General features: G+C 45.3%; 1 protein-coding gene across 11 annotated transcripts in view; it reads right to left on the bottom strand.

Moving 5' to 3' along the window:
* Nucleotides 1–19635, bottom strand: part of IRAG1 (inositol 1,4,5-triphosphate receptor associated 1) — a 155382-nt gene that overhangs the window by 86003 nt on the left and 49744 nt on the right. For 9 of the 11 annotated variants that reach the window (XM_074997386.1, XM_074997389.1, XM_074997385.1 and 6 more), the window contains one exon: nt 14926–15107. The exons of the other annotated variants lie outside the window; for them this stretch is intronic. In XM_074997386.1, coding sequence (XP_074853487.1) covers nt 14926–14991 — 66 coding nt within the window. In that variant the 5' untranslated portion in view covers nt 14992–15107. The remainder of the gene's footprint in view (nt 1–14925; nt 15108–19635) is intronic. 11 annotated transcript variants of the gene reach the window in all.

Below are 19635 nucleotides of genomic sequence, written 5' to 3'. Positions count from 1 at the left end.
CCATCTTTGCTAATACTCATTGATGGTCCTATCTTCCATGAACATATCTAATTAGTTTTGGAACGAAGGTACACTTTTGGCCTTCACGACATCATGTGATAATGAGCTCCACATGCTGATTATACATTGTGCAAAGTAGTATTACTCCTTTATGCTTCACACACCAAAGAGAAAAGAAAAGAAAAAGAAAAAGGTAGTTCTTAGCACCTTAAAGAATAACAATTTTTATGTTGAAGAGTAACAGAGAGGAAGCTGTGCTAGTCTATACACTATCAAAACAAAAAGCAGCCAAGTAGCACTTTAAAAAGACTAGCAAAATAGTTTATTAGGTGAGCTTTCATGGGACAGACCCACTTCTTCAGACCATATCCAGACCAGAACAGACTCAACATTTAAGGCACAGAGAACCAAAAACAGTAAGCAAGGAGGACAAATCAGAAAAAGATAATCAAGATGAGCAAATCAGAGAGTGGAGGGGTGGCGGGGGAGGTCAAGAATTAGATTAAGCCAAGTATGCATACGAGCCCCTATAGTGACTCAAAGTTCCCGTCCCGGTTTAAACCATGTGTTAATATGCCAAATTTGAATATAAAAGCCAGCTCGGCTGCTTCCCTTTGAAGAATGGTGTGAAAGTTCTTTTTCAGTAACACACATACCTTTAGGTCATTAATAGAATGCCCCTTTCCATTAAAATGTTGACTAACTGGTTTGTGGATCTGGAGTGTTTTGATGTCTATTTTGTGCCCATTAACCCTTTGTCTAAGGGAGTTAGAAATCTGTCCAATATACAAAGCATCTGGGCATTGTTGGCATATGATGGCATATATGATGTTAGTAGAGGAGCATGAGAAAGTGCCCCTGATTCTGTGAGTAACCTGGTTAGGTCCAGTGATGGTATTTCCAGAGAAGATATGTGGACAAAGCTGGCAGCAGGCTTTGTTGCAGGGAAAGGTTCCAGGACTGGTATTCCTGGGGTATAGACTGTGGCTGCTAGTGAGGATCCTCATAAGGTTGGGAGGTTGTCTGTAGGAGAGAACAGGCATGTCACCCAGGGCCTTCTGGAGTGTGGCATCCTGATTAAGGATAGGTTGTAGGTCTTTAATAATTCGTTGCAGTGGTCTGAGTTGGGGGCTGTAGGTGATGACCAGTGGTGTTCTATTCTTGGCTTTTTTGGGCCGATCTTGGAGTAGCTGGTCTCTGGGTATTCGTCTGGCCCTGTTAATTTGTTTTTTTACTTCTCCTGGTGGGTAATTCAGGTTTATGAATATTTGGTAAAGTTCTTGTAGTTTTTGGTCTCTGTCAGTTGGATCAGAGCAAATGCGATTGTATCTAAGAGCTTGACTGTAAACAATGGATCTAGTCACGTGTGCAGGATAGAAGCTAGAAGGGTGTAGATAAGTATAGCGATCAGTAGGTTTTCGGTGCAGTGTGGTACTGATCAGGCCATCCTTGATTAGTACTGTAGTGTCCAGGAAATGTATCTCTTGCATGTTGTAATCGAGGCATAAGTTGATGGTGGGGTGTAGATTGTTAAAGTCTCTGTGGAATTCTTCTAGTGTCTCTGTACCACAGGTCCAAATCATAAAGATGTCATCAATGTATCTTAAGTAGAGGAGGGGTAATAGGGGACGAGAGCTGAGGAATCATTGTTCCAGGTCAGCCATAAATATATTAGCATATTGTGGGGCCATGTGGGTGCCCGTAGCAGTTCCACTAATCTGGAGATATGAATAGGCCCAAATCGGAAATGATTGTGTGCGAGAACAAAGTTATAGAGGTCAGACACCAGATTGGCTGTGGTGGCATCAGGGATGGTAATCCTGATTGCTTGTAACCCATCTTTATGTGGAATATTAGTGTACAGAGCCTCTACATCCATTGCGGCAAGGATGGCATTATCAGGAGCTTTTCTGATGTTTTGTAATTTCCTCAGGAAGTCGGTGGTATCTCGGATATAGCTGGGAGTGTTGGTGGCATAGGGTTTGAGGAGGGAGTCCATGTAACTGGATAGTCCGGTGGTAAGGGTGCCAATACCTGAAATGATAGGGCGCCCAGGGTTTCCAGGTTGGTGGATTTTGGGAAGTAAATAGAATAATCCAGGCTGTGGCTCAGATGGTGTGTCTGAGTGAATGAGGTCCTGAGTAGCAGCAGGGAGTTCCTTCAGTAGTTGTTGTAATTTCCTTTGGAATTCCAAAGTGGGATCAGCGGAGAGAGGTCTGTAAAATGTGGTGTTGGAGAGTTGTCTGGCTGCCTCCTGTTCATAGTCTGACTTATTCAGGATGACAACAGCACCCCCTTTGTCAGCTAGTTTGATTATGATGTCTGGGTTATTTTTGAGACTCTGGACAGCATGGCGTTCAGCATAGTTGAGATTGTGTCTCATTTGGCGTTGTGTGTGTATGTCAGCCTGAGCACGGTTGCGGAAGCACTGTACGTAGAAATCCAGACTTTCACTATGACCCTCAGGGGGAGTCCACATAGAGTTCTTCTTTTGCTGTTTGGGCGGGGGGGGTGGGGTCGAGAGAGTCAAACTGTTGTTCATAGGTGTGCTGGAAAAATTCCTTTAGACGGAGGCGGCGAAAGGCTTCAAGGTCAATTTTTATGTTATGCTTGTTTTAAACCTTTATATTTGTTTTAAAATGATGCCTACTAATTTCATTGGATGATCACTAGTTCTTGTGTTATGTGAAGAAGTAAATACCATTTTCCGATCACGCTTCAAACTTGCGCCGGTCCTGTCCACCTGATCAGCGCTTATGCCCCAACCCTGTACGCCACACCAGAAGCAAAAGACAAGTTCTATGACATGCTTAGTGCTGCTGTAGCGCAAATACCTGCTCGTGAACAACTGTACATCTTGGGTGACTTCAATGCAAGAGTTGGAGCTGATTGGGCCTCATGGCCTTCCTGCTTAGGACACTTCAGTGTGGGAAAAATGAATGACAATGGACAGCGTCTCCTTGAACTGTGCACGTACCACAATCTGTGCATCACAAACACATTCTTCCGAACAAAGCCACAGCACAGAGTGTCGTGGAGACACCCACGCTCGAAGCACTGGCACCAACTAGACGTGGTCATCGCTAGGCGTAATAACCTCAAAAACGTCCTTCTGACACGCAGCTATCATAGTGCTGACTGTGATACAGATCACTCGCTAGTTTGCTCCAAGCTCAAGCTGAGACCCAAGAAGCTGTACCGCTCTAAACCTGCTGGAAGGCCCCTCATTGACGCCAGAAAGACCGCAAACTCGGAGAAAGCTGAAAAGTTCAGAGAGACCCTCCAGGAAAATCTGCACAGAGGCCCTGGGGGCGTCGATGCGACATCCAAATGGCAACATCTGAGGGATACAGTTTACAACACGGCCTTGTCAGTGTTTGGAAGAAGAGCTAGAAACACGAATGACTGGTTCGAAGCTAACTCCGATGAGATGATTCCAGTCATTGAAAAGAAGCACGCTGCACTCCTGGAGTACAAACGCTCACCGAGCCAGAGTACCCAGCAAGCACTTAGAGAGGCCAGAAGAACAGTACAGAAGACAGCCAGGCGCTGTGCCAACAACCACTGGCTCCAGCTATGCAGCAGCATTCAGACCTGTGCCAACTTTGGTAATCTCAGATGAATGTACGAGGGTATGAAGAAGGTATTAGGACCCACCCAGAACAAGATGGCACCTCTGAAATCCAAATCTGGTGAAGTCATCGCTGACAAAGCCAAACAGATGGAGCGCTGGGTTGAGCACTACTCTGAGCTGTACTCACGCGAGAATGTTGTGGTTGACGCAGCCCTCGATGCCGTCGAGCTCCTACCAGTAATGGACGAACTGGACCAAGAGCCGACTGTGGATGAACTGAAGACAGCCATCAACAGCATTGCAGCTGGAAAGGCCCCTGGTCAGGATGGTATACCACCAGAGGTAATCAAATGTGCCGCGGACACACTCCTGGAACGCCTGCATGAGCTACTGTGCCTGTGCTGGAAAAAGAGGGTGAGGTTCCACAGGATATGCGTGACGCTAACATTGTATAAGAACAAAGGAGACAGAAGCGACTGCAACAACTACCGTGGAATCTCCCTCCTAAGCGTCACTGGTAAACTGTTCACTCGCGTCATCCTTGGCAGACTCCAGAAGATTGCTGAGAGGGTGTACCCCGAATCGCAGTGCGGATTCCGCGCAGAGAGGTGTACCGTTGATATGGTCTTCTCTCTAAGGCAGCTGCAGGAGAAGTGCAGGGAGCAGAGAAAGCCACCTCTGCATAGCCTTCATCGACTTGACCAAGGCCTTTGACTTGGTCAGCAGGGATGGTCTGTTCAAACTGCCCCACAAGTTAGGCTGTCCTCCACGGTTACTGACGATGATCCAGTCGTTCCACGAAAACATGAGAGGAACCATCCAATATGACGGCGCATTATCGGATGCTTTCAGAATCAGGAGCGGCGTCAAACAAGGATGCGTGCTTGCTCCGACATTGTTCGGGATCTTCTTTGCACTCCTCCTGAAGCATGCCTTTGGATCTTCAACAGAGGGCATCTTGCTGCACACAAGATCTGATGGGAAACTGTTTAACCTTGCAAGGCTGAAAGCTAAGTCTAAGGTGCGAGAAGTCCTCATCAGAGACATGCTGTTCGCAGACGATGCTGCTGTAGTGTCTCACACAGAAGACCAGCTTCAGAAACTGCTGGATCGGTTCTCCAAAGCGTGCAAGGACTTTGGGCTTACCATCAGCCTAAAGAAGACGAACGTACTCCATCAGGATGTTGCTGAATCCCCATCAATCAGCATTGACAACTGTACGTTAGAGGTTGTCCACGAGTTCGTGTACCTCGGGTCCACCATCTCTGACACCCTGTCGTTGGACACTGAGCTAAATAGGAGGATCGGAAAAGCGGCCACAACTCTGTCCAGACTCAGCAAGAGAGTGTGGAATAACAGCAAGCTGTACACTCACACCAAAATGCAAGTCTACAGAGCCTGCATCCTCAGCACCCTCCTTTATGGCAGCGAGACTTGGACCCTGTATGCCCGCCAGGAAAAGAGGCTGAATGTCTTCCACTTGCGCTGCCTCAGGCGCATCCTTGGAATATCATGGAAGGACAGAGTGACCAACACTGCCGTCCTCGAGCAAGCTGGAATCCCAACCATGCACACCCTCCTCAGGCAGCGTCGACTCCGCTGGCTTGGCCACGTACACAGGATGAACGATGGAAGGATTCCAAAAGACATCCTGTATGGTGAGCTAGCCTCTGGCAAAAGACCTCCTGGACACCCCTGGTTGCGTTACAAAGATGTCTGCAAGAGAGACCTCAGAGAGGTAGACATCGAGCTGGACAACTGGGAAGATCTAGCAGACGACCACAGCAGATGGAGGCAGGGGTTACACAAGGGCCTTCAGAAGGGTGAGGTGAAGATCAGACAGCTAGCAGAGGAGAAGCGAGCGCACAGAATGCACAATAAGGACTTGCCAGACACCCACTACATCTGCAAAAGATGCAGCAAGGACTGTCACTCTCATGTGGGTCTTTATAGTCACAATAGACGCTGTAAATGAAGTCCTCAATTGAAACTTTAAAGGGCGCGATCCATAGTCTATGCAGACTGAAGGATGCCTACTATTTGCGTTCTCCACACACAATCTAATAGACCTTTATCATTGGTCATTACTTTCCTAAGCTGACAGCTCCAGTCTTTTTAATCACACCTCACATGGAAGCTGTTTTATCACATTATTTTTGTAGGTCTTCCCTGTACCATTTCCATGGGGAGAGGGCGCATGTGAGATTGTATCCCCACCTCAGATTTCTGCTGTGCCTGCTCCCTGGCACACTTGGTCTCCTTCCCTGGCAGCTGGGCCGAGGTACAGAGCAGAAAGACTGGTACCAGCCACTTCTCACAAGAGCTGCACTCGGTCACTGCTCTGTATAATGCAATGACTGTCAGATATCCAGGAAGAGATGTGATAGTGGCTGTGGTTTGCCGCTCCCCACAACCCAGGTCCAGCTGCTGGAGACAGGGGCTGAGCAAGCCAAAGTCTCCAGTTCCCCTGGGCAGGTTTCTAAATTGTTCAGTCACTGTGTACAATCAGCAGCTGGGCCCGGAGGGTGGTGGAGTGGCTTGCAGCCACCAACACCTTCCAAGCTGGGTTTCCTCCCCTTTAGCTTGTGCCTCACCCCAGTATAAGGGGGCTTGAGTCCCTTATGAGCAAAACTGTATGCAGTACTCTAGAGATGGATGGACCCTGGGTTTATACAGTGGCCTTATATTTTCTGCCTTAATAGCTCTCCATTTTCTAATGGTTTTTAGTCTCAGACAGGTACCTGTGTTAGTCCAGATCTTTGGAAAACAAAACAAGCAGACCTGTAGCATCTCAAAGACTAACAATTTTATCTCTTAGGTAATGAGCTTTTGTGGGATTCTTCAGATTTGTTCCTGACATTCTTTTCACGCATGTGTGCACCGCTACACACTCATCCAATGTTTACAGAGAACTATTCGTGACTACTCCAAGATCAATTTAGATGTCATTTTGTATACAGCAGTGGGACACTTTTTTCCCCCAAGGTGTATTAACACACACTGAATTTCATCTGTCTTATTATTGCAGTCATATACATTAGTAAGGTCCCTTTGTAACTCTTCACAGTCAGCTTTGGACTTACTGATTTTGTGTAATTCAGTATGATCTGAAAAAACTTTGCTACCTCACTGTTCACTCCTTTTCCAGATCATTTATGGATAAGTTGAACAGCATTCATCCCAATACCTTACCTTGGGAGACTACATTATTTACCTCTCTCATTGTGGTGACTGATCATTTATTCCTACCTTTTGTTCCCCATCTTTTAACTAGTTACTGACCTATAAGACCATGTTTGTTCTTATCCTGTGGCTGACTACTTGGTGAAAAAGCTTTTGGAAGTAGAAAGTGCTAAGGTTAATTTAACTGAGAAACCAATCCTACATTCCCTGTCTGATGAAGTCAAACTTTGCACTGACAATCTAATTCTTATCTTTTACATTAGAGTTTTATTCTGCAATACTGGGACATCCTTAAACCTCATTAATGTCCGCTGAGTACACGAGAATTGGAGGGAAATACATAAAATAACATATGAACATAAACGAAATTTACTTTAGTTGATAAACTTACCCTCAAAACAAAGTGATAGAGGAATTCTTATGTTTATTAAATGGATTCTTCTTTTAAGTAATATAATACAAGCATCATCTCAATTATACAAACTTTGGTAATTTTGCTGTAGCTGAGATACAATATTGTAACAATATCCCAAAATGACTTGGAAGCACAAAAACAAAAATTTAAAGAGCTGGCCCTTGTTATTGTTTTCATAGAATGTTCTGACAAATAAAATGTTCCTTTTCTTTTCCTGCTTAGGCCTCAATACCACAAAGGTATTTAAGCATGTAGTTAACTTTAAGCACATGCTTCAGTCCATTTCTGTTGGGCAAAGCTGTATACACATGCTTAATTTAACTCTGATTTCAAAGGAACTTAAGCTCATATGTAAACATCCACTTAAATGATTTGCTGAATGGGGATAGAGAAGAGGGCAGTCAAGTGTTGAGAGTCACAGTTGCAGCTACAAAAATGAGTGGTTTTTTTTTCCTCTTTCAAAAGAAAGCAGATAATATCCATCTATTTTAAGAAAGCAATGTATGATACTATTTGGGATAAGAAACAGTCAGAGGAGCAGTATCTAAGTTTGGATGATAGAATAAAATAGATGGTTTAAAAGAAATATTAAAATGTAATGATAGGTCTTCAAAACTCAGGAGAGCCAGGAAAATAAGATTACATTTGAACACAAGGAGGCTTGAAGATGATCAAGGGACTCTCTATACTAAAAAGAGCAGAAGAGAGAGTTTCTATTGTACTCTGATAACGTGGGGAATGAAGGAAGACATGAGACTGCCTGGTTCTAATCTCAGAAGAGAATTACACATCATCACATAGCCTCAAAAATCCACTATCACACATCCCCAGGGATGCTCTAATTCATAGTTTCTAGTTTCCTGTAGACGCATTAAGAAGGTATTTAATTTATTTTTAATATAAAAAATCACAATTGATTGTGATTGTTATAGCAGGTCAGCTCATTCTAGGGAAGTGAATTTTAAAGGGACATGACCCCAAAGTCAGAAAAAGGGCTAAAATTTGTGTCCTGAACAATCATTCTGTCTCTACCATTTCAGTTTTGAACAAATGATCTTATAAAAATCTGTTTAATGTGCTATGGGACAGGATGCACACATGACCCATCCTGCACTCTCTATGCAGACAATGTTCTTGTGCAGTGTTAGGGGTTAGCACGCATCAGAATAGGAGGAGCATGCTCCCGCTCATCAATTTTGGTGCCCATTATTACACAACTCAATGTTATCTATGATACACAGTTGCATCATACTGCAGACAGGATGTGGTACAAGGAAGACAGCAGGAGGAAGAAAAGAGAAGAAATGTATCTTTAGGACATATGTGCCCACAAGTAGAACCTTAGCTAATCAGGCCACCGTGCACATAGGCATGGGCAGTGCATGGAGCAAGATAGGTGCCCAGCCCTAGTATTTGCCAATCCTCTTCCCTAAAAACATTGAGTAGGATTTTCAAAAGCCTTCGGCACTGGCCTAACTCCTCTCCCACTGAAGTCATGACAGCAGAGTTAAGCCACGCTTGAGTGCTTTTGAAAATCTTGCTAAATAGGGCTGTGTTGGCTTGGCCAAGCTGGAGAATCTGTATTGATGTGAAAATAAATGAAACACACAGACCCAAGGTTTCCCTTAAAGTTTCGAAAACACAGTGCAATTTTCTGTAGTTTAAATGCCTTTTTAAAAATTCCTAGAAAGGGGATCTGTATAAAGGAAGCTGATGGGGTGAGTGTCTTTCCTTAAGAGAATGAGGACTTACTAGAGAACAACTGTTACTATTAGAAAAGAGAAAGAATGGAAAACTTCAAGATGGGACACCTCATCTCACAGCAGATACCACCGCTGCTCTTTGGCAGCAGAAAAGGATCAGAATCCTAGAAAAGCCTCAGTCACTAGCTTCTTCTGCTTCTCCCACATTGGATTCCCCTACTTGCAGGCACTCTGATGGAGGGGTGCAGAGGGTGGGCAGTTGCATAGGGGCCTGGTGTTTCAAAGGGATCCAGAGCAGTGGTGACAGCCTGAACTCTAGGCCTCTTTGAATTGCTGTGTCAGCACTGCTCTTCACAGCTGTGTGCGCGCGCGTGTGTGTGTGCATGGCAATGCCATGGTATGGGCAGCATTGAGGGCTGACTGCCTTAAGACCTGCGCCTTCTGACTTTGGCCTTACCCCTTCCAGAGGTGCAGAGCTGTCCCCCTGCCACTCCTTGCCCCAGGTCTATGGTGGCTATCAGCTCTACTGCCTTTTTGACAAGTCCTTGTATCATCAAACTGAAAAGAACAGAAGTTGTGTTCCTCCTAACTAAAAGCCTTGCTTCTATTGGCTTCAGTGGGAATTTTTCCTGCTAGAGGGAAAAGAGAACACCTTTATTCATCATTAAATTATAAGTATAAATATAAGTATTAGCTTATGATGTAGTACTTAGGCTGTAGTACAGCTTAAGGGTGGTGACAGCACATATACCTTCCACTCCTAGCTGAGATGTTTGCCAGTTATAATCATTCCATATATTTAGATGGGATCAAAAGTAGCTTGTTGTTTAAAATCCTTACTCAAGAAAGTAACATTCCTCTGAAAAGCAAGTGTTTTGCCAAGTAAGTAAAGGTACAAAATCTGTCACTTCCAATAGTTTATTTTAAACTTGTTTTTAGAACAGGAGGCAGCTATCCAGTTTAATGAAGATTTTAGGTTTAATTATTCCTGTTTCTCATACTAGTCCTCTTCTAGTATGCTGCAGCCAGCAAGTTCACAATGGGTACTTACTACACTCAGATACAATTTTCATGACAGATAAAAGTAATCTGCTTGACTTTACGTATGTTCCCAACCATCATTTGCTAAAGTTCCATCCAACTGGGGTGTTTATCTTAAAGCAGGAAATTAACCCTCAGCAAAATGTGCAATTTAGACAGAATGCATGACAAATCAATGCAGGGTTCACCACTGACTATATTTTTCTATGATGTCAAAAGCAAAGCAGCGGATGTTTTTATCCAAAGTATAGACTGTAATGTCCTAGCTTCAATGACAATGATAAATTTTAACTGAAATCATGCCAGATTATAAATCCCCTCAATTTTCACCAGGATAAAACAGGATAACTTGGCTGGTCTGTGTTTCTTTAATTGTTATATTGACGGGTGTTGTTTTGTTCAGCTAGACAATCACACTTATCACAGGAAAGAATACAATTTTTATTTAGAAAACAATTGCTGGAGAAATAAAAAAATTTGAAATGAATGTACAAAATATTTGAAGGTCAAACTGTACGTCTGTGGTGTCTAATATGTTCACCACTCACCACACATGGTGAACAGGACACTGAGTTGCGGCCCATAAGGCTCTGGAGCCACATGTGGCTCTTGAAGCCTTTAAATTAAGCACGGGGAGTGCCATCTACTCTCTCTATGCACTCATCCCAATGCTTGGTGGGAGAAGCATGTAGCAACAGTGGTGGAGGATCTGGTGAGTTGCTGGCATTAAATTAGAATAGGGGTGAGGCAGGAGGAGCCTGGCTCAAGGGGAGGCGGAAGGCATTTATTTAAAATGGGGCTGGGTGGGGAACAGTGGCAAATATGGCAGGACAACAGCCATAAGTGTGGTGATATTTGAATTCCTATTGAACGTTGTTGTGGTAAATTATTGGCTGTTGTATTCATCTAAAATTAAAATTGCATTTAAACTTTTATATAGACTACCCATTTGAACTTCATATAATTTTGTTACATGCTCAGATACCCTTGTGATGAGTGGAATGCTTATAGATACTAGATATAGAATGGATGTCCATGTTTTTCCTCACACAACAAAGTAATCTCTTCAGAAACAATCCCTGTAGCTCTCAGGGGGAGGACGCTTCTTGTTTTGTTTTAGAGCTCCAAAAAGACTCAATTTTTTCCTCAGCTGTTAAATTATTGTGGCTTATTTTGCAATTTAGTTCTAAAAATACTAAGATTACTCCAGTTCCTTTTTATAATAAAGCAAACCATGTGTGTATGTTTTTGTAGTTCTTTTTTTATCCATTCTCTCTAAAAGAGCATGACATTTTGGGGCAGCTTTGTAACAAATAGCACAAAATGCCATATATGTAAGTAATGCAGGTTTCCAAAACAATTTGAAGGTACTATATTCATGAAGACCCCTAAATGTACCAATACTGGTTAACAAGGTCAGACCAATGGTTCAGCTAGCCCAGGGATTCCCAGCCTATGGGTCCAAACCCAAACATGGGTTGTAATTAGCTTTACAGGTTGCCAGCAGCTCAGAGCTGCATGTGGCTCTTAAAAGAGCCATTTGCAGCTCCTTAACACTGCCACATCCAGCAGCTCTCTATCGAGATGCAATTGCACATTACAAAGACAGTTTGTCCACCTCTGATACGCATAGGTATCCCAGGCCAGCCACATAATAGACTTTTGAAGTAAGTAATTTTGTCCCCTTTCTCCCCTTTCGTCCCCCCTTCTCTTCTATGTAGCTGATTTGTCAGTTTTTGTTTGTATCTCCCCACAGCCTCTTAGTGTGACTCCTCCATCCCCTCCAGCCTCTGAGTGTGACTTCTCCCAGCCCGTGTGTGACTTCCCCAGATGTACAACACCCCAGCCTGAGTGTGAACTCCCAGCCAGAGTGTGAACCCCCAATGCTCCCAGCGTCTGACTGTGACTTCCCCAGCCCCCAACTCAAGTATGACTCGCCTGAGACCCTCCAGCCTCTGAATGTGGGGTTTAAGCAGGGGGAGCAGTTGTGGTGGGGGAAAGACCCTCATTCCCCAACTCAGATCAACTATAATAAAATAATAATTAACTATAATAAACAGTATTATTATTAATGTATTTTCTCCTTTTCTATGAAATAACTACTATGAATTTATAAACACAAGAGGGTGCTATTTTATATTCTTGCCTCAGGTGCAAAATTAGCTAGTTATGGCACTGCTTCTCCACCTCCAATTTTTGAATTGCCTTGGGTCACCAAGTCTTCCTGAATTGTGAAAACGGGTCCTCATCTGGAAAAGGTTGGGAACTGCTGAACTCACCCAATCTTCTGTTTTCTATCAGCAAGTGGTGTCCGATATTTCAGAGAGTGACCAGAAGAAGGCTACCTACCTAGTGATCCATCCCCAGTTATCCAGTCCCAGTTTCTGGCAGACAAAGGCTACGTCTGCACTACGAGATAAATTCAAATTTGTTAATATTAATTTTGTAACACAAAGTCGACTTACTATTGCCATACTCAATCAGCAAACATGGACTGTTGCAGAAGTGCATTCTGGGAACCTATCCCACAGTTCCTCATTCCCACAGCACTCTGGTATTTGACATCATCTTCCCACATTGCATTGCCCTCATTCCCCTCCCACAGTAAGCAAATGTCCATTTTTCCAGTCAGAAGGAAGGAAAAGTAGGGTATCAACAAAGATGGAATCGTTAATAGAAATCTCTTTCTTCTGTAACTGAATTATCAAGGATTTTATAAAAATCAGCAAGTGTCTCTCTTCTCAAATGGCCATCCACTGACTGTCCTGTGATTGCATCTGATCCCTGAAAATAACAGCGGGATCTTGAAGAAAGAGCTAACAGTAAAGTTTTTGAAAAAAAAAAAAAAAGAGTTGCTTAGGGGAGAGTACTTGGTATTTCAGTCCACTATACAACTTCTGTGCACAGTCAGTGTTCTCAATTGGCCCTCCACCCACTCTTCCCTGTGTGAAGGGGTGCAAAGTTAGAAGAAAGAGGATAGAAAAGGACAGGGAAAATATTTTTGTCTTCCCTCTTCACTACACAGAAATTGCCAATATGGGGGATGGCAGCAGTGCCTTGAAAATCTTAACCACCAAGGAGGACTTCTCCCCGCCAGCAGCTAACCCCCCAGGTCCTTGTTGGCTCATGGGGTGGCTTCAGTGGGGCACCAGTTGAAGTAGGCCCCCCCATGCAGCAGAAAGGCCCAAAAAATCTCAGCTGCCGGGGCATACTTCCCCCTTGGCGGCAGAAAGTCACTGAAATTCTTTCCTGCCCTTGAAGCCCTAACCACGCACAAGCCAGGACATGGTGCTGCCCAGAAGCATGGTCTGCACCAAACAGAAGGCACGTCCTTTTATTGGGTCGGGACTACCCACATGATGTGGCTGAGCACAGGAAAGACCCCAACTGCATGGTGCCTGTGGGGCAGCAAGCGGGGTCGGGGGGCTGCACAACTGTAAATCACTGAGAAGTTTCTTGGCCTCTTACAAAAGCATGACCCCCCACTACAGCCTTGCAGCCACGTGGTGTGGTGGGCCAGAGGCTGGCCAGGCAGTGAAGAAAATATAACAAGTGTAGAGACAGAATCACAAACTCCATGTAGGGGCTATTTGTAATGGGTAGATGCACTCACAGCGCTAATAGTGAACGAAGACAGACATTTCTCAGGCTCTTAGACAAACCTGATGCCACAGATGCAAGCTTCCTCGTCCTAAATAGAAATTCACCATCTTCCCGTTACCTAATTCCTGTGCATCTGGAGAGCAGTGGCCAGAGCAGAGTACCGTGGGACATTGTGGGTTACATATGTGACATCTCTGGAAGCTAATGCATTCAATGTTAAGGCGTGACGCTTCCACACCAGCCTTTAACTGAACTTTTGAATTCAAGCTTGACACTAGACTGAGTAGGTACTGATGATGTTATATAAGTGCTCCCTAAATCGAGCTAATGGTATTTACAATGAAGACAGTCACATGGTAATATCAAGCTAACTGCCTTAAATTCAAATTTAACTTGTAGGGTAGACATAGCCTGACAAGGCTGAGGATACTCAGAGCATGGGGTTGCATACCTGACCATTTTGGAGAATAGCCAGTCATGGATGTATATTCTAATTCTTTTTGTAACCAAGTTATTCTTGGGTCTTCACAACATTCCCCAGCAATGAGTTTCACAGGTTCAGTGGATATTACATGAAGTAGTATGTCCTTATATTTCTTTTAAACTAAATAGCCTATTAGTTTCAGTAGGTAACCCCTGGTTTGTATTATGTGAAGAAGTGAATAACACTTACCTATTCACTTTTTCCACACTACTGATGGTTTCAAAGACCTCTCATATTCTCCCTTAGTGATCTCTTTTGGGAGATGAGCAGCCCCAGCCTCTTTGTACGAAAGCTGTTCCATACCCTTAATTACTGATGTTGTACTTGCCTTTACATTTCAAGTTCTAAAATATTTTTTTGAGAGGGGGTGACCAGAACTGCATGTGGTATTCAGATTAATACAGGGTCATTATGTTCTCTGTCTTGTTATCTCTCTCCTTTCTAATCTTTCCTGTCATTTTCTGTCAGTCATTCTTCTGGTTTTTGATGGACAGACATTGCTCCTCATTAATCAACACCTCTTCCAGATCATTTACGAATGAGTTGAACAGCACTAATCTCAGTACAGAGCCTTGGAGGGCTCCACTTTTTAAATATCTCTATTGTAAAGAACAGACCATTTAAATTCCTACTCTTTCCTTCCCATCTTTTAACCAGTTACTGATCCATTAGAAGATCTTTGCTGTCATCTCAGGACCACCTCAGGACAAAGGCTTTTAGAAAATTCAAGTACATGCCCTGGATCACCCTAATCCACATGTCTGTTGACAGCCTTAAAACATTCTAACAGAACGGTGAGAAATGATGATCCTTTATGAAAGCCATATACAAAAGCCACACACAATTTTATAACTTCAGCAAGTACACAAAATGATACGGTTCACGCTTAATAACAATAGAATAGATTTTTAAGATTGCTTACTTTGACTGGAGAATTGGTGCGTTGTGCATCTGGTGACTGTCCCTCGTCTTCAGGTAGGGTTGGCATGATGATGAGACACACGATGGACGGCAATGTGGACTAAAAAGACCATGCACTGGTAGGAATGTCTGTTTCAAGTTAACCTCATGGGGTAATCACTGAGAAGCCTTGTGATCCACAGACTATAGTATATGCCAAAAATACAAATCAAATCCATTTAAAAATCTATGTTCAAACACTAGGGGTCACTTTACAGTAACAAACAGTAATAAAGTTTAAAATTAAAAATGATGATCCTTCTTTCATTTTATTATCTAGAATTTCATGACTAGAACATGATAAAATATTTAAAAGAACAATCTTATTTATTTTGCTTGATTCCTCCCCTCCCCTCCCCCCCCAGTTTCTTAGAAGACTTTTCAGACTTTCTGCATGTTATTCAGTTGTAACTACAAGCTCCCTTTTAAAAAGCTCTCTGGAATGGGAAAGCATGCAAAGGATGTTTGCAACAGATCCCTGTACTGTCACTTTACCACTGCATAGTGTGATTCCAGGTCAGATACACTAAGGACGGCGAGAAAGGAAAATCCTGAAGAGGCAATGTTGCTGATTCAGAATGTGCCACTTTTCCTCTGGTTAGTGTTATAAGTAGGTCTACATGTACCTTTGCACGCTTCAGTTAGCAAAACATTTTCACAAATTGGGCCAAATTTAACTTCCGCAGTTAAAATTGAATCAACCCTGTAGTGAGCCGGTATGGCCTCCTGCTGACTCTGAGGCAGAGGAGGCTGTGCAGAGGCCCTGGTGGGCGGGTCCGGAGCCAGAACACCAGTGGCCCGCCCCTCAGAGGGCGGGGCCTAGAGCCAGAAGGGCCAAGGGCGGGGCTCAGGACCCATTAAAGCCTGGGCCTCTGGGCAGGGAGGGAGTGCCTCCGCGAGCTCCCCGGCGCCAGGGGCAGAGAACCCGTTACCGGCCAACCGGTCCAGAGGAGCAAGCCCCCAGCGGCCCAGACCCGCCAGGCCAGCCACGGATCCGGATGCCCCAAGGGACCTACCCGGATTTCCCAGACCTGCCAGGACCCTCACACCGGTGGAGACCCCCCGCCTTGGAGGAGACCCCGGGCCCTGCCAGACCGAAAAGGGCAAGCGACTCTGAGGCCCCAGGGGCGGCCTGCCCTGGAGCTCCAGCGGACCTCTGCAGCCCCCAGGCCCAGGATCGCCTTGGGCCCCACCATGCTACCGCTGCCAGACTACCCCAATGATGTGGACATGACCGACTGGCCAGAGCCCCCAAAGGTGGACGATCTGGAGGAGACCAACCCTGAAGGACCCCCTGACCAGATGGACTGGGACCTTCCCCTGGTGGAGGTATAGGTAGGAAGTGGCCCAGGGAACGACACTCCCGAACCCGTGGCGGTGTGTTGTGGCCTGGATCCCCACTGCTGTGGTCGTGTGTGAGCGACCCACAGGGCCCCGGGCCGGGTCGCAGTGGAGTGGGAGGGCCTGCGCGACCCCCTACCCCCTCCTTGATGGGGCAAGCCCTTGCCGGGCCTGTGCTCCGAACCCTTGTGCTGCTGCCCCGCCCTGAACTAAGGGCTGGGCCGGTGTTGTAATCCTTTTTGTTGTTGTGCCGCCCTGAGCCAAGGGCTGGGCTTCTCAGGACCGCCAGTGTGGCTGAAGTCCCTTCCGGAGCTACAGGCACTGCCCTAGCTCTGGACTCCTACAAACCCCCTGCATGATTTGTAGTAGTTTGGCTTTAACAAACTGGAATCTCCAAAGAATAGCCTCAGCCAGGTTTCTAATCCTGTAACTCTCATCAGAACCCCTTGTCTAGTATTGCTGGGGGAAGGAGGCGGCTGATTTCAGGAACAGAGGTTCACTGGCTTCCAAATTATGCAGACATGCAGTCCATGCACACTTATCATTCAGGAGACTAGCACGAATCTGATGAACACATTGAGTCTTGAATGCCTGGCTCAATTTAAGTAGGTTTGAGATTCAATGCCACTATTTTGCACTAGTTAATGAATCAATAGTTAACATTAGTGAACATTATAAGGTGGGTGAACAACTGGCTGGATAACCGTACCCAGAGAGTAGTTATTAATGGTTTTCAATCCTGCTGGGAAAGAATAACTAGTGGGGTTCCGCAAGGGTCTGTTTTAGGACCTATTCTGTTCAATATCTTCATTAACGATTTAGATATTGACATAGAAAGTACACTTATTAAGTTTGCAGAGGATACCAAGCTGGGAGGGGTTGCAACTTCTTTGGAGGATAGGGTCATAATTCAAAAGGATCTGGATAAACTGGAGAAATGGGCTGAGGTGAACAGGATGAAGTTGAATAAGGACAAATGCAAAGTGCTCCACTTAGGGAGGAACAATCAGTGTCACATATACAGAATGGGAAAGGACTGCCTAGGAATGAGTACAGCAGAAAGGGATCTAGGGGTTATAGTGGACCACAAGCTAAATATGAGTCAACAGTGTGATGCTGTTGCAAAAAAGGCAAACATGATTCTAGGATGCATTAACAGGTGTGTTGTGAACAAGACACGAGAAGTCATTCTCCCGCTCTACTCTGCGCTGGTTAGGCCTCAGCTGGAGTATTGTGTCCAGTTCTGGGCACCGCAGTTCAGGAAGGATGTGGAGAAATTGGAGAGGGTCCAGAGGAGAGCAACGAGAATGATCAAAGGTCTAGAGAACATGACCTACGAAGAAAGGCTGAAAGAATTGGGCTTGTTTAGTTTGGAAAAGAGAAGACTGAAGGGGGACATGATAGCAGTTTTCAGGTATCTAAAAGGGTGTCATAAGGCAGAGGGAGGGAACTTGTTCTTCCTTGCCTCTGAGGATAGAACAAGAGGCAATGGACTTAAATTGCAGCAGGGGAGGTTCAGGCTGGACATTAGGAAAAAGTTCCTAACTGTCAGGGTGATCAAACACTGGAACGAATTGCCAAGGGAGGTGGTAGAATCTCCATCACTGGAGATATTTAAGAAGAGGTTAGATAGATGGCTTTCAGGGATGGTCTAGAAAGTGCTTGGTCCTGCCGTGGGGGCAGGGGGCTGGACTCGATGGCCTCTCGAGGTCCCTTCCAGTCCTATTCTTCTATGATTCTAGGATTCTATTAATTAACTAATAGAATTAAGGTATTTGCAAGGGCACCATTTTGGGAGGGTGGAGGACGGGCAGCAGCTGTGCATACTGGGATGCTGCTTGCTCTTTTTGCTGGTCCCCTGACTACTGGGGAGCAAAGGAAAAGTGCACAGATTCCCTGAATCACTCCTCTGCCCCCTCCCCTCACTGGAGAGGAGAGAGAGGCAGGCCGGAAGTCTGTTTACTTTGTTCTCCCTGACAGGCAGGGGAACGGGAAGAGGAGCAAGCAGCATCTCGGTAAGCACGGCTGCAGTCCCACCCTCCAGAACTAGCACCCTTTGGGCTCTGCTCTGTCTGAGATGCTCTCCTCCAGTTAAGGCATACAATGGAACTCCTGGCCAGATGTAGCCATTGTAAATCCAGAAGACCAGGCCAAATTTCAGCGCTGAAGTTGTATTTACCTATCTACATTTTCCATGCAGTTTCAAATGGAGGAAATATTCTCTACTTCCTGTCTTAAATTATTGGGCAGTGCTGTGCAGGACATAGTTAAACACCTACAGTGGGACTCGCTGCCCCCGCGGGCCCCAGGACAAGGTGAGGGGAGCCTATCTCCATGCCCCCAGGAGGGGCAGGGCCTCAGGTGTAAGGGCTGGGGCTGAGGCAGTAAGTCTTCAGCACCAACTGCCTGCAGCACTTTCCCCCACTTCCAACCTCAGAGGCACATGGAGCAGTGCTCTGATGGCAGTTCATAGGGGCCAGGGGCTCTGGCTGCTGCAGCCCCCACAATAGTCGTGTCTGGAAGCTCTGGGCCCCTTTGGAGGTCCAGGCCCCAGTGCAACTGTCTCCCTCCCATCAGTGGGCCTGACCATTCAAGATCATATCTTATCCAACCCCAGAACAGACCCCTGGTATCTCAAATTTGCAGTGCTTTCCTTGTTAAAACACAAAAACAAAGAAAGGAGCCAGCCCATAGCCAGCACCATCACTGGGGTTCCTCACCTCACGTCTGATGTGGACCTCTGCCCCTCGGCCAGGAACTCCATGCCTCAAGCTGGCTCCCAGTCCCTGAGCTGCCAGGGTTCCCCCGGGGCCCGGAGTTACTGGGGAGGCTCCCAAGCCCTGGGCTGCCAGGGTTTCTCTGGCTCAAGCTGGGTCCCTGCAGCTGGGCCTGCTGGCAGGGCTCTACGCCCCAGCTGGCTCCGAGCTGCAGAGCTGGCATGGTCCCCCTGCCATATGGACAGGATGTGGCTGCTGAGGTCCTGGTACTGAGTATCAGCCAGTACCAGGACAAAAAGAAAAAAAAAAAAAAGAGTATTGCAAATTTGATATCTAAAAACTGAAACGCCTCAGATTAGTGGATGCTTAAAAATGTTGTCCTCTTAACTTCTCTTTCTTAGCTTTTCAATCAAATAGGAGATAACACCTACTTCACGCAGATATTGTAAAAGTTCATACCTATACAGGAAGTTCAAGATGAAAGATGCTACACAATATGAAGTTTTATTTTCAGTGTTGTTCACTGTATTGCAGTCATAACCAAAGCACTGAAACCTTGTTACTGTGATCCCTGGTGGAGAGTTTAGGAACATGATTATTAGGCAACATGACAG

The sequence above is a fragment of the Carettochelys insculpta genome, chromosome 6 (genome assembly GCF_033958435.1).
Source record: "Carettochelys insculpta isolate YL-2023 chromosome 6, ASM3395843v1, whole genome shotgun sequence".
In the NCBI taxonomy this organism is placed as follows: Eukaryota; Metazoa; Chordata; order Testudines; family Carettochelyidae; genus Carettochelys; species Carettochelys insculpta.
This window is presented reverse-complemented; position numbering and strand designations above follow the sequence as displayed.